The 13789-nt window shown below is 31.3% G+C and overlaps 1 protein-coding gene across 6 annotated transcripts in view; it reads right to left on the bottom strand.

Annotated features, from left to right (window-relative positions):
• Positions 1-416: 416 nt before the first annotated feature.
• clu (clustered mitochondria protein homolog) overlaps positions 417-13789 on the bottom strand; it is a 152105-nt gene continuing 138732 nt past the window's right edge. For all 6 annotated transcript variants that reach the window (XM_035371249.2, XM_035371247.2, XM_035371246.2 and 3 more), the window contains 2 exons: positions 3680-3753; positions 417-3127 (listed from right to left, as the gene is read on the bottom strand). In XM_035371249.2, the coding sequence (XP_035227140.2) occupies positions 2983-3127; positions 3680-3753 (219 nt within the window). In that variant the 3' untranslated portion in view covers positions 417-2982. The remainder of the gene's footprint in view (positions 3128-3679; positions 3754-13789) is intronic.

Raw genomic sequence — 13789 nt, 5'->3', positions numbered from 1 at the left:
AAAAAGAAAGATCTACAGTTAAATTGGATTTCAATAACGGTCAAGCACAATGCATTTATTTTCAGAAATTATCTTTAAATAAATCATTTTGTGTATTTTAAAACTGTTTGTGATAGCTAATCCTATTTTCTGCAAATCATCTTTAGTACTCTACTTATACAATTATAGAAACCAATCCATAAATACAATATCTTAGGTTAGATTACATGCCTCCAAAAAAGAATAAATTTTCTCACATATACACATAATCTATACAGAAACATGTACGATAAGGAATTCAAGAGAAAAGACACGCCTGTTTTAGAAACAGAAAAATACTATGCAGAAGTATATTTTGACGTTTATGTGTTGTAATAGGAGATTCAAGAGCTAAACCAACATATCATCATGTTTCATAATAAAATAAGAAAAATGCATATTTTTACAAACTTTTATTTTAAATTTGTATTACAACAGTAAAACATTAGGTCCCATGAGATTTCTAGAAAGAATTGCTTCATGCAAATTTTATGTCCTGAATTATTACAAAAATCAACAATTTTTGTTTTAGCTTATATCAAGAAAATTTCACAAAACCATACCTTTTAAAAATAATTATGCAAAATTTCATTAAATACAGATTTTTATACATTTGTTACATACTATAAATAAATAACAAATGTAATATTGCACATAATTTTACAAAGTATTAAAAACTGCAATAACAGTAAAATTATTCATTTGTATTTGCTGCAATAAATTGTGCAAATTTTCCCATATTTACAAAGATTATTGTACACAAATTCTAATAAAATTTCTTTCAAACAAGTATAAAAAGTGATAAATAATGCCAAAAATGTAAGATTAGGTCTTAATGGCAAAAATTTACTAATCCAATAAAAATATTAAGGAAACAATTCAAAATTATATTAAAATAAAAGCGTTTTAAATTTTTAATACAGATTTATAACAAGTCAAACAATATAGACTATTTTTTTTTTCAGCCTTTCACTAAGGAATTTTTATCAGTTTCTTCCAAGTGTAAAAAAAGTTAGCACATTTATTATCAAATTTTTATATTAATCTGGTAAACATATTCTTAATATCAACACACAGAAACTTGAGCATACCTGTGAAGAATAGCTCTGGTACTTTCTGCTTATCTGCACCCCCGGTTTCAACATTAAATTACTTCTAGTAAAAATGCAGTCTTTGGTAGCGGATAGCAAAAATTATACCTGACTATCAATAGCAAAAATTATTATGAAAATTGCTTTATTTATTTAAATCCTACAAATTAAATGCTATGCTCGTTTAATGTATATAATTCATCAACAATGATGATACTGATTTACACATCTGATACTTGAAATTGTGTTTTTAATATGAATTGTCAAGTACTGACATTGACAAAAGTTAAATGATGGACACAGCTGAACAGAATCTGCTTGCTATATATATATATATATCTATATCTATTTATGAACAAAGCCATACCTATAAGCTTTAAAGATAGCTGATTACACATTTTGCAGTTCACAAAATTGCATATTAATTAGCAGCCTTTTGTAGGGATGCATATAATCAAAAGTACCATATCTTTTCTTGATTTTTAAATGATATTTTATGCACACACCAGGAGAATACAGTTCACTTTTCGGAAAACATATATTTCATAAAGGTCAACACTTACTGCAGCTTTCACATTAGAATTCAGTTGAAACAGTTGCCATTTACAAATACAAATATATAGTACAGCTAATCTTCGAATTATAGAAAACTTAAATAACAAATTTTTTTAATTTTTTTCTTCAAGCTTGCAACATAACATTTTTAAATTACTTATATTCTACATTTAATCACATTTTTAAATACATTTTTATTAAAAATAATAAATAGTTTCAACTTTCAAAGAAATCAATCCATGCAGTTTTAAAAATGACTGTATGCAGATATGGAAGAATTTCACAAAAAACATTCTCGCTACTCGAAAACAAAGAATGTACAAATAAAGAATAAAAGAAATACATATTGATCTTGCGAATATCTAATTAAACATACACAAAATACTTGTTCGATTGGTTTAAAAGATAAGGCTTTGTAGTTCAAAAGAAACAAATACATGTAAAAGATTGAGCAAATTAAATTAATAAATCAAAAACCAGATCAGATCTTAGTCTATTTAATATACTAAGCAAAGAAAAGATTTTCCTCATTCCTAAGACAATGCAATAAAAATCTAAGTTTCCTTTGCAAATTTTGAAGTCAAAACCATTATTCCAAAACTGACAAAAACAATGTCATTAAAAATTTAATACGAAATTGAAGAGAGACTAATATATATGAAATATCCTAAGTTTAAATTATATTAGCTTTAAAGTCCCTACTCTGAATAATTATCTACTATCTTAGAAACAAAACAAACTAATATCTACATCCACACATTCAAATTTCACATTATGAAGATGGTGCATGAAAATAATCAAATTCCATATGAAAACAGCACACAAGAGAAACGGCACCACTCAGTAACTCAGTTCATGTGTTTGTACAACCTTACACTAATTTAAACACAACATTAACTGATTATCATAAAAATATAACTTGATGCTTTTGATTTCTTGATTGCATTTAAATTTTTCAGAAAAAAAAGCTTTAAAAAAAAAAAAAAAAAACCACGAAGACCAAAGGCCAGCTTTTTTACATTAATAAAAATTATGAAAAATTTTAATTACAAATAAGTTGCATGAATTGCACATAAGATCCTGGACATATCACTCATGGCACTGGCAGAAGAAATAACCACTTTCTCCTTCATTCAGGTAAGCAGATTCAATTTATTCCTATTTAACCATGATTTTCTCTTTAACCATTTATTTAACCATGATCTTTGAAATACTAAATGTTCTACAGTCTTGAATGCTCATGGCAGTTATCCACAAGAGGGAAAAAAAAAGCAATCTAGCTTTTGTGCTTGCAATTCTAATTAGGATCAACTGGAAGTTACCTTGTTGAAACACAGCTAGGCATTTCAATTATTTCTGAAACATTATTTGCCTCAATATCCGAGTCAGTCTTTTTTGCAGTATCAGAGTCTTTCTGTTGCCGGCGTTCAAATTCAGCCCTAAAATTTTCAATATCTTGTTGGCTAGCATAAAAAAGAAAATAAATATTACTTCACATAAAAAATTACTTCAATTGTTTTAAATAAAAATTTTGTTTCACTTATTCTCAGCAATATAATAACTTATAATTCCATATACTTTTAATAACAGAATCATAATAAAAATATAAGGAAGTACATGTTTTGTACTTTTCATGAGATTATAGAAGTAATCAAGTCCTTCAACTTTAATTCTTGCCAATGATGACCATTTCACAAAAATCATTTCATATTAATCACATAATGATCATTTCACAAAAAATTGTTTCTGGTATCTAAAACTAATATTTGAATAAATTTATTTTAATTGAATATTAAGTAATAAACTGCTAAAAGCCATCTGCACATAAAATACAAAAATGAAACTTTAAAACCAAGAAATTACAGTACAATTTTTTATTACGGCTTATGCATTTTGCAAAAATGTAATGCTCTATTGTTTCAAAATATACACTGTTTTATAACAGCATTATTTCACTCAAAAACAAGTTGAATGCTCATTAAAAAATTAAAGAATTAAGTAAAGATATAAAATACCTGATTTGTACAAACAAGATTCCATTTATGATATTCAGCATATCCAAAACACTGCTCAAGGAAGGTGGTTGTATCTAAAAAGAAATAATAGCATAAATATTTGTACAACCCAAAAGATAAAATTTAGTTAGCTATTCTATATTATTATGTTGCCCGACACCAAATAACATCAGAATTTCAAACCATTGAAATAAAATATTCCAAAAAATTATAAATTCAGAGCAAAGTGTTCAATGAAACTGAACTGAAAGCATAACACTGCACTGATTTTATGCATACTCCAAAAATTACTCTTAATGCCAAATTCAATTATAAATAATAAAATAACACCATATTTCTCTCTAAATGATATATCAGGATTCGTACACATTTCTGCACACGGAAATTATGTACTTTTAAGGACCATTAATGAAAATTTTAAGGACCTATGAGCAAATGGAAAATGATAAATTCAATTAAAAATATTAGCTATGCCTGAATTTCACTTAATACCATCCTAAAAGTAAAATAGATCCCTAAGTAGCATGCATTATTACTAAACATTAATTAACATATTTGTTAATAAGTTTCAGAATAAAATAAACTTTATGCTTAAGACACAATAACACGCCGAATAAATACTAATTCAGAAGTCAAACAACAAAAATCAGCGTTATATTTACAAAATTTTCACGGGACTAATTTCGATGGTTTTACCGAACCATCATCTTCAGCTGCAAAACCGCAAATGAACAAGATAGGAAATAATGATTAGATAAGATAAGAAAGCCTGGACAAGAATAAGCAAGTGGCGCCATCTGTTGGCGAAACCAGAACTAAAACATAATTTCTCTAAAAGCCAAAGGCAAATTTGGATTGGAATTAGGATCGTTAACTAGAACAGAAAGATTTTTATGAATGTAAAATGCCTCTAGAAAATCCAGTTCTCCAATGGAAGATGTTTTTTGAATAATTTCGGCAGCAGAAAAATTGAAAGTGTGATTTTCGGACCAACAATGTTGAGCAACAGAAGACTTCTGTGTTTCCTTTTTTCTAACATATGCCTCATGTTCTTTGATGCGAAATTTTAAGGCTCTCTTAGTTTGGCCAATGTAAATTAAACCACACTGGCAAGGAATCCTATAAATACCCCAGGAATTCATATCCGGAATGGGGTCCTTGAGTATAGAAGTTGGAATTTTATTGATGGGAGAATAAACAACCCGAAAGTTAAATTTCTGCAAAATATGTGCAACTTTATAGCTAATTGATGGAAAGAAGAGAATGACAACAGAATTTTTATAATCTCCTAAAATAACAGTGTGGCTTTTAGTGTGTTGAGATGAAAATTTTTTAACTGCTTGATTAATAATGTTGGGTGAAAAGCCCCTGTCAATAGCTATTGCTTTTAAATAATTTAGTTCTTCATCAAGGGCTAGTTTGGAGGAGCAAACTTGAAGAGCACGGAAAACATAGGAATAAAATGAAGCTAACTTTTGTTTAGTCGGATGACATGATTTAAAGTGTGGTGGAAGGCAAACCGATGAAGGTTTACGGTAAACTGTAGTACTGAAGTTGGATGTGTTACGTGTGACCAGAATGTCGAGAAACGGAAGAGAATTGCAAGTCTCAAGTTCAAAAGTGAACTGAATAGCAGGATCAATAGAATTCATTGTTGAAAGAACTTTATTTAAATCATCTTTATCACCTTCAAACAGGGTAAAAGTATCGTCTACGTAGCGGAACCATGCCGGGAAGTTTAAAGTTTCAAACAATTTTGATTCATAATAATGCATGTAGATATCAGCCAGGATGGGACTGAGGGGGCTTCCCATGGCTAATCCCTCAGTTTGCTTGTAATATTTATTTTGGAAAACAAAATGTGTTTGTTTCAAACAGAGTTGAGTGAGAGAAATTAGCTCATCAATTTCGATGCAAGAGAAATGAAATTCGCGAAGTCTGGTTTCTAGACATCTTAATGCACCCTCCACTGGGACATTGGTGAATAATGATTTTACATCAAAAGAAACCATGAGTAAATTACTAGGAGAAATGTTTTTAACCTTTTTTACAAACTCTATTGAATTTTTTATGGTGTAAATGTTATTGTCTAATAGAGTGGAAAATCTAGAAACTAAATATTTAGCTAATGGATACGAGGCAGTACCTAAATTTGATACAATAGGGCGGAAAGGAATACCACTTTTATAAATTTTGGGAAGAGCATATAATCTGGCACAATTCGCAACAGATGGGATAAGCGAATGTTTTAAGTTGCTTGAAATGATTTGCGAAGATTTGATCGCAGTTTTTATTTTGGATAAGTCCGAAGGTGAAGGATCTTTAGGGATCGGATTATATGGTCCTTCGTTTAAGAGTTTAGTGACACCATCGATGTAAGTGTTCTTATCCACGACGACTATCTGGCCACCTTTGTCGGCCTTTGAAATGATTATATCCGGGTTAGAATGAATTTCACGCATTGTAGCTCTTTCTCTCGCAGTTAGATTTGGTTTCAAAGGTTTATTATTGAATTTCACATTATGAGCGATAAGATGCCTAATCATTTCTTTCTGTGAATCTGAAACTTTACTGAACTTGAAAGCTTTTTCGATAGGAGCCAAAATCTTTGGAATCGAGGGTTTACAGGTTTGTGAGAAGTTAAAATTATAATTTAGAATTCTCTCTTGTTCTTCTGAAAGACTAACATTAGAAATATTAACTATTGGCTTGATGTTTACAATGGGAAGATTTTTTGAACTACTTGAACTGGAAGACTGTAAAAGAAGTTTTTCGAATTTAACTGCAAGGGTGTTTTTATGACGGTTAACTGCATTCTCCGTTCTAGACCAAGACTTTTGTTCAAGGGCAGTGAATTTTGGATATGATTTAGCGAGTTCCAGATGAAGCTTATAGAGTTCATGTTCAATTTTGGACAATTGTTGACGTGTATCCCTTATCACGGACCGAAGTAAGGCAAGCTTGCAATTTAACAGAATTCTTGAAACGCGACTCGAAGGTTTTTGATTAGATTTGATTTGAATAAAATTGGGGATCAATTTTTTACATTTACATTTAAGTAAAAAGTCAAGATTATTCAGGAATTTTTGCCGTTTCAGGCATAATTTCCCAAAATTCATAAAAGTGGTATTCCTTTCCGCCCTATTGTATCAAATTTAGGTACTGCCTCGTATCCATTAGCTAAATATTTAGTTTCTAGATTTTCCACTCTATTAGACAATAACATTTACACCATAAAAAATTCAATAGAGTTTGTAAAAAAGGTTAAAAACATTTTTCCTAGTAATTTACTCATGGTTTCTTTTGATGTAAAATCATTATTCACCAATGTCCCAGTGGAGGGTGCATTAAGATGTCTAGAAACCAGACTTCGCGAATTTCATTTCTCTTGCATCGAAATTGATGAGCTAATTTCTCTCACTCAACTGATGAGTTGTTTTGTATTTGAAACAAACACATTTTGTTTTCCAAAATAAATATTACAAGCAAACTGAGGGATTAGCCATGGGAAGCCCCCTCAGTCCCATCCTGGCTGATATCTACATGCATTATTATGAATCAAAATTGTTTGAAACTTTAAACTTCCCGGCATGGTTCTGCTACGTAGACGTTACTTTTACCCTGTTTGAAGGTAATAAAGATGATTTAAATAAAGTTCTTTCAACAATGAATTCTATTGATCCTGCTATTCAGTTCACTTTTGAACTTGAGACTTGCAATTCTCTTCCGTTTCTCGACATTCTGGTCACACGTAACACATCCAACTTCAGTACTACAGTTTACTGTAAACCTTCATCGGTTTGCCTTCCACCACACTTTAAATCATGTCATCCGACTAAACAAAAGTTAGCTTCATTTTATTCCTATGTTTTCCGTGCTCTTCAAGTTTGCTCCTCCAAATTAGCCCTTGATGAAGAACTAAATTATTTAAAAGCAATAGCTATTGACAGGGGCTTTTCACCCAACATTATTAATCAAGCAGTTAAAAAATTCTCATCTGAACAAACTAAAAGCCACACTCTTATTTTAGGAGATTATAAAAATTCTGTTGTCATTCCCTTCTTTCCATCAATTAGCTATAAAGTTGCACATATGGTGCAGAAATTTAACTTTCAGGTTGTTTATTCTCCCATCGATAAAATTTCGAGTTCCATACTCAAGCATCCCATTCCGGATATGAATTCCTGGGATATTTATAGGATTCCTTGCCAGTGTGGTTTAATTTACATTGGCCAAACTAAGAGAGCCTTAAAATTTCGCGTCAAAGAACATGAGGCATATGTTAGAAAAAAGGAAACACAGAAGTCTTCTGTTGCTCAACATTGTTGGTCCGAAAATCACACTTTCAATTTTTCTGCTGCCAAAATTATTCAAAAAACATCTTCCATTGGAGAACTGGATTTTCTAGAGGCATTTCACATTCATAAAAATCTTTCTGTTCTAGTTAACGATCCTAATTCCAATCCAAATTTGCCTTTGGCTTTTAGAGAAATTATGTTTTAGTTCTGGTTTCGCCAAAAGATGGCGCCACTTGCTTATTCTTGTCCAGGCTTTCTTATCTTATCTAATCATTATTTCCTATCTTGTTCATTTGCGGTTTTGCAGCTGAAGATGATGGTTCGGTAAAACCATCGAAATTAGTCCTGTGAAAATTTTGTAAATATAACGCTGATTTTTGTTGTTTGACTTCTGAATTAGTAAACTTTATGCTATTTATCAAGTAGCATTAAACATTTTACACTTATAAGATAAGTGACATCTACGTTTCACTAACAGTTAGCTTTACGTTGATTTTTTTTAATATCTCATTTTGTCACATATTTGGTCAGTCTAGAGGTTTAGTTAATAGAAGGTATATTTTATGTCAAACGGCATAGGTTAAAATGAGGAGTAAGATCATACATAATCAGCATGATTCATATCAAAAGACTGAATGTTATCACTGCTACTACTTGTCTAGAGAGACCTGCTGATTAAAACAAATCTGAAAGGCCTGATGTAGGCATGGTTGGCACCTGTTGAAAGTTAGTTAGGCTTTGTTTGATACAGTTAACACCATAGCTTCATGTAGAGTTCCAGGGGTTATAACCCAGTTAATATACTTTAAGGTTCAAATAAGCCATAAAGTACCAGAGGTGATGAGTTGTTTTGTATTATTTTAAGTTACACTAGATGCTCTTTGCATCTTATTCTTTATAATATTGAAACTTCTTATAAGTTTACAACTCATACAATCATATGTAGAGATAATTTTAAGGGTAAGCAGTTAGTTATAAATAATTAAATTATATAGTTAGATAACCTTAGTTATTATGGATTTACATGGCCACTATTAAATTTTATTTTTTAACAATATTTGTTAAAAAGACCTATTAAAATCAAAATCAAGTAAAATTTCAAAGTTTAAAATACATGTAATTTATAACATTGATTCTTAAATGATATTAGGATAATTACACATTAAAAGCTACAAAACATTTATGTTTTGTAACAACAACACTCAAAATATTTATCCTTCATTTTAATTTGAAGCCTTCCTAAACATTTGGCTTCTGTTGTTTGACTTCTGAGTTAGAATTTGGCTAGTTTATATCGATTTCCTTCTCTTTAAGCATCTTTCCTAAGAATTAGAAATTTGTCTCAATATGCAAACCAAAGCTCTCGCTAATTTCTGAGTGATTTATCTTCTAACCTATCAACTTCTCCACAATGTACCTATGAGGGTTTACTTGATCTGGTAAAAGTTAAATAGTCCAAAACGTCAGACATACATGAAGCAAATTATCACTATGTCTGAAAATAACTACAATATCAGATGAAGGTTTAAATAAGCCTCTTATTTAAAAAGAATTTAGAACATGAAGGCATGTTCTGATGCTAGTAAAATCAATTACAGCTTATGGTGGCGTAATTAAACACGAACAGTCAAATTCAAATTTAAAAATGTGGACTAGTGGTCCAAGATTATACAATTTAACTTTAATTTTATCTGGACCAGTAACTCTATCATATGAGGAAATAGAAATTATAGTAAAGACTGAAATCATAAACAATTGGGTAATTTACATAATAATAACTGCACATATCTTTGAAGAATAATTTTCTTTATGTATTCAGTTTCTTTCTACAACACCGCTTCATTTTCATTTTAGAATTTTGGGATTTAATTAAGGATTTCTGTTATTCTAATAAACACTAAATGCATTTAGAATATATAGAAAAAGTGGCTAATTTCACTTCTTTAGTAATATGAATATTCAGAAGAAATATGAAATATAGGCCGGGTACAGAGCTGGTGTGACAGAATTTTTAGAATGACACACGGAACAACAAAATCTAGAAATGGCAAAACTTTTAGAATTTAGAGCAGGCATTGAAAGCAGAATTTAAAAAGGCACTAGGCAGCAGAATTTAGGATCCACAGAAATTGCATCAGGTGGGAAAATCCCTAGTGTCCGCTCTGTATATGATGCATTAATACATATTAGATGGATCTTTTAAATTGTATGTTTTCAATTTCTTTATTAATAAAAAAAATACCTTTCTATAATGCCTGTCCAAGTGATAAGATTAGAAGCAATTTTGATATTTTCCATGCTTGTGTCTAGTGAAAAGTAAAGAAAATAAAGGGAGGATAAACACGTTGATAAAAAGATTCTAGTATCAGAAGTAAAACATTCAAATATTGTTTTCATTGTTCTTCCAGACGTTCTCCGAAAAGTAAGAAATTCATCACAAACTTTCAGTAAAATACATTCGTGTTGATACCACGGAGATATTTTTTCATTCCGTCACATATTTTTCAAATCTTCTATAATCGTGGGTCTATAAATCTTGCCTTCAAATCCTTCTAAACTTTCCAAGCTGCAAAGTCTAAAATCTTAAAGAAAAATTATCCCTATCAATTTGTAACAGCAAAAAGCTGGAAATATTGAGAAAAAAAGGAGGGAAAAAGTGTAAAATTAATTTTATAGAGAAAACTGACGCAGATTCTGAGAAGTTTGAAGCCTTCTCAAACATTTGGCTTCTGCTGTTTGACTTCTGAGTTAGAATTTGGCTAGTTTATATCGATTTCCTTCTCTTTAAGCATCTTTCCTAAGAATTAGAAATTTGTCTCAATATGCAAACCAAAGCTCTCGCTAATTTCTGAGTGATTTATCTTCTAACCTATCAACTTCTCCACAATGTACCTATGAGGGTTTACTTGATCTGGTAAAAGTTAAATAGTCCAAAACGTCAGACATGCATGAAGCAAATTATTCTGAAACAATTACATGGGAAAAACTATTACTATGAAAAAATTAAAAAAGACATTTTTAATTAATTAAATAGCTAATTTTGCTTTTGTTAAGAGCTGTTTCGCAAATTGTGCTTTATAGCATTATACCTTATTTATTTTTCAGATTCAAAATATTGTTTAAGTTGCCAAAATGAAACTTTATAATATGACAGCAAAAAATAAAAATGTTTTATTTTAATGTTATTTTTTAAATATAATTTCAATATATTACCATTATTTTAATGAAATTTATCAATGTTACGATGTCTTAAAAAAATCGTCGAAAAATTCCCAGATCTTGGAATTAAAAACTTTCTATAGAAACTGATCTTAAAATTGCCAAAATGTTGATAAGTCGCCAAATTTAGAACTGTTTAATAAAAGAATTCACATCCCGAAAAGCGGAAAGTTGTTTAAGAGCTCTTTATTAGAAAAAATGAATTTTGAAATGTTTATGTTTCAATTCTTGCTTAGGAACTCGAGTATCCCATCATTTATATTAGAAACAAATTATAACCCATGAACCCATCCAAAAGATAATCATATATGTCAGTGAATCGCCAAAAAATATTCCTCCAAAATGCTAATTCACACTCAAAATGGCAGTCGTAATAACAGACAGAAATTTCAGATGATTAAAATTAAGGACCTTCTGCTGATTTTGGCCAAAATTAAGGACCTTTAAGGACCAAAAATTAATTCCAAAAAATCTAAGGACTCTTAAGGACCGTACAAACCCTGTATATGCATTATATTTCCAATGCTTTACACCTTTCATGCACTAACATTATTTCAGTAGTACAGTCATAACCTGCTAAACTCATTTTGGCTACCAATGCAAATTTAATAGTTTCCACATTTTCTATCTATTCAATGTAATAAATAAACATAATTTTATGTGCCTAGATACTTCACTGAACAATAATGATTTAAAGGACCAAGAATATGCTATTATTTAATTTTACTGTTGCTTACTGATGCTTTTTTTTCCAGCGCTTATCTCATATTTTGGATCCTCATAAACCAATAATGTGAAATCCTAAAACAAACAAATCAATGCTTTCTCCGTAAGTCATGACGGGCATTTAAATCTCTTGCAATAATTAATTTTTAATTCTACAGAGTTTTTCCAGAACACGGATAAAGACAGGGTCCTTTCTCGAAGGTATACAGCAGTATGCTAATCCTATGTATTTCTGTCTTTTTGGGGGGGGAGGAGAAGGAGGGAATTTGGAATATAAATTTGGATGATCATTGCCTCTAAAGCCTCTAGGTGCAGTCGGAATTCTGCTATGTTTAATAGTGCATTCTAAATACATAAATACAAATACTACCACTAGCATGAATAGTGTCACTGTTACAAGCCGCTCTATCATTGTGGTAGCAGGCACACTGGTTATCAAAAATTTAAAAAGCCAATTATTCAAAAAGTTACATGTAGAACTTAATAAAACTGACCCACAGTATACAACACATAGTAAGGTATAAAATAATATGAAAAAAATTACCAGATAATTAAGGTGCTACAGAAATTAGCATATGTATGAAATGAACATATCAGATGTCTCAGTTTGGTGCAGGAAAATTACCTTCATTTTGGAGTACGATCTCCCCTAGAAGCAATACAACATATACTGCTATGTGCGATGCTGTCACTTATGCAGTTCTGTAGGAAGTGAGAGCCACAATGTCTGATGAGGAGGATTGACAGAACCTAGCTACACGCCTTCCTAAAGCATACCAAAAATGCTCAATAAGATTCAGGTCCAGTGATCGAGCTGGCCTCTCCACGCACTCAAATGCTTGCTGCTGAAGGTGATCATCCATGATCCAAGCACTGTATGCATCCCTTTCACGGATATTTGATGGATGATAACAGATTCCCGGTTCTCTCCAAAGCAAATAACACCTATCGCTTTGGAGACTAAACCTGGTCTCATCCACAAAGAGAACAGCCTTCCATTAATCAGATGTCCAGTGGAAATGTCGACTTGCCCAACTCAAGCGTTCCCTTCTGTGACATAACATAAGCAGCACACATATGGCTGGTCAGCTCACTTACAGACAGTGTGCATAACAACAGATATCGGTCATCAGTGCTCATCGCAGTGATTGGCCATCCTTGTCTCAACCTCCTGAATGCTGAATCTGTGGTTAAAAATTGTTGCCAAAGTCTGTGAACCACAGAAGGACTCCCTTTAGCCTTCTGTCTGACTCTGTCCTGCCTCAAGTCTCCCAATAGCTCTCCCTCACAGTTCTTCAGGCAAATCATGCATAGAGGTAATTGTTACAAATTGGCTTTCCCAGATTTCTTAATCTTGGTATCACAGCAAAATTCAGAGACTTGCTCTGAAACATGCAATTTCATGCTCTTTGCAGACGATATATTTTGACTGCAGCACCACTAATTTGCATACTGCAGTTTCACACAACAATTCTTATTTGAGAACGTATTCAAACTTTATATGGATTGGCTTATTTTTGAATGAGTTATCATTTCATGATTTTCCCTTAACATTTGGAAACCAGTACATAATTTGGGATATTCGCACTACGTCTTTCAATCAGAAGTGTCTCTTGAAGAAGAAGCCCAAGTGGTGTTCACTGAGATAATTCTGGAGTTCATGAATCTTATTCAGAACACCGGTAGCATTCCAGAAGTCGATGTTTTCTTGGGGTATCGGATTGAAGATGCAGCTGTTAGTTGCAGAAGGCATAGTATACCTCGTGTGTGGAATGCCCTTTCAGGCTCCATGGAGACACTATTGAGCTTTGGTAAAGCATTCTGGAATGTCTTGAGTATGACTGAATGATGATTCCAAACTCCCTGA

This window comes from Stegodyphus dumicola, chromosome 4, assembly GCF_044657685.1.
Source record: "Stegodyphus dumicola isolate Sdum_Otavi_A_Nest chromosome 4, ASM4465768v1".
Taxonomy (NCBI): Eukaryota; Metazoa; Arthropoda; class Arachnida; order Araneae; family Eresidae; genus Stegodyphus; species Stegodyphus dumicola.
The sequence above is the reverse complement of the archived record's forward strand: the minus strand, read 5'-3'. Positions and strand labels throughout refer to the sequence as shown.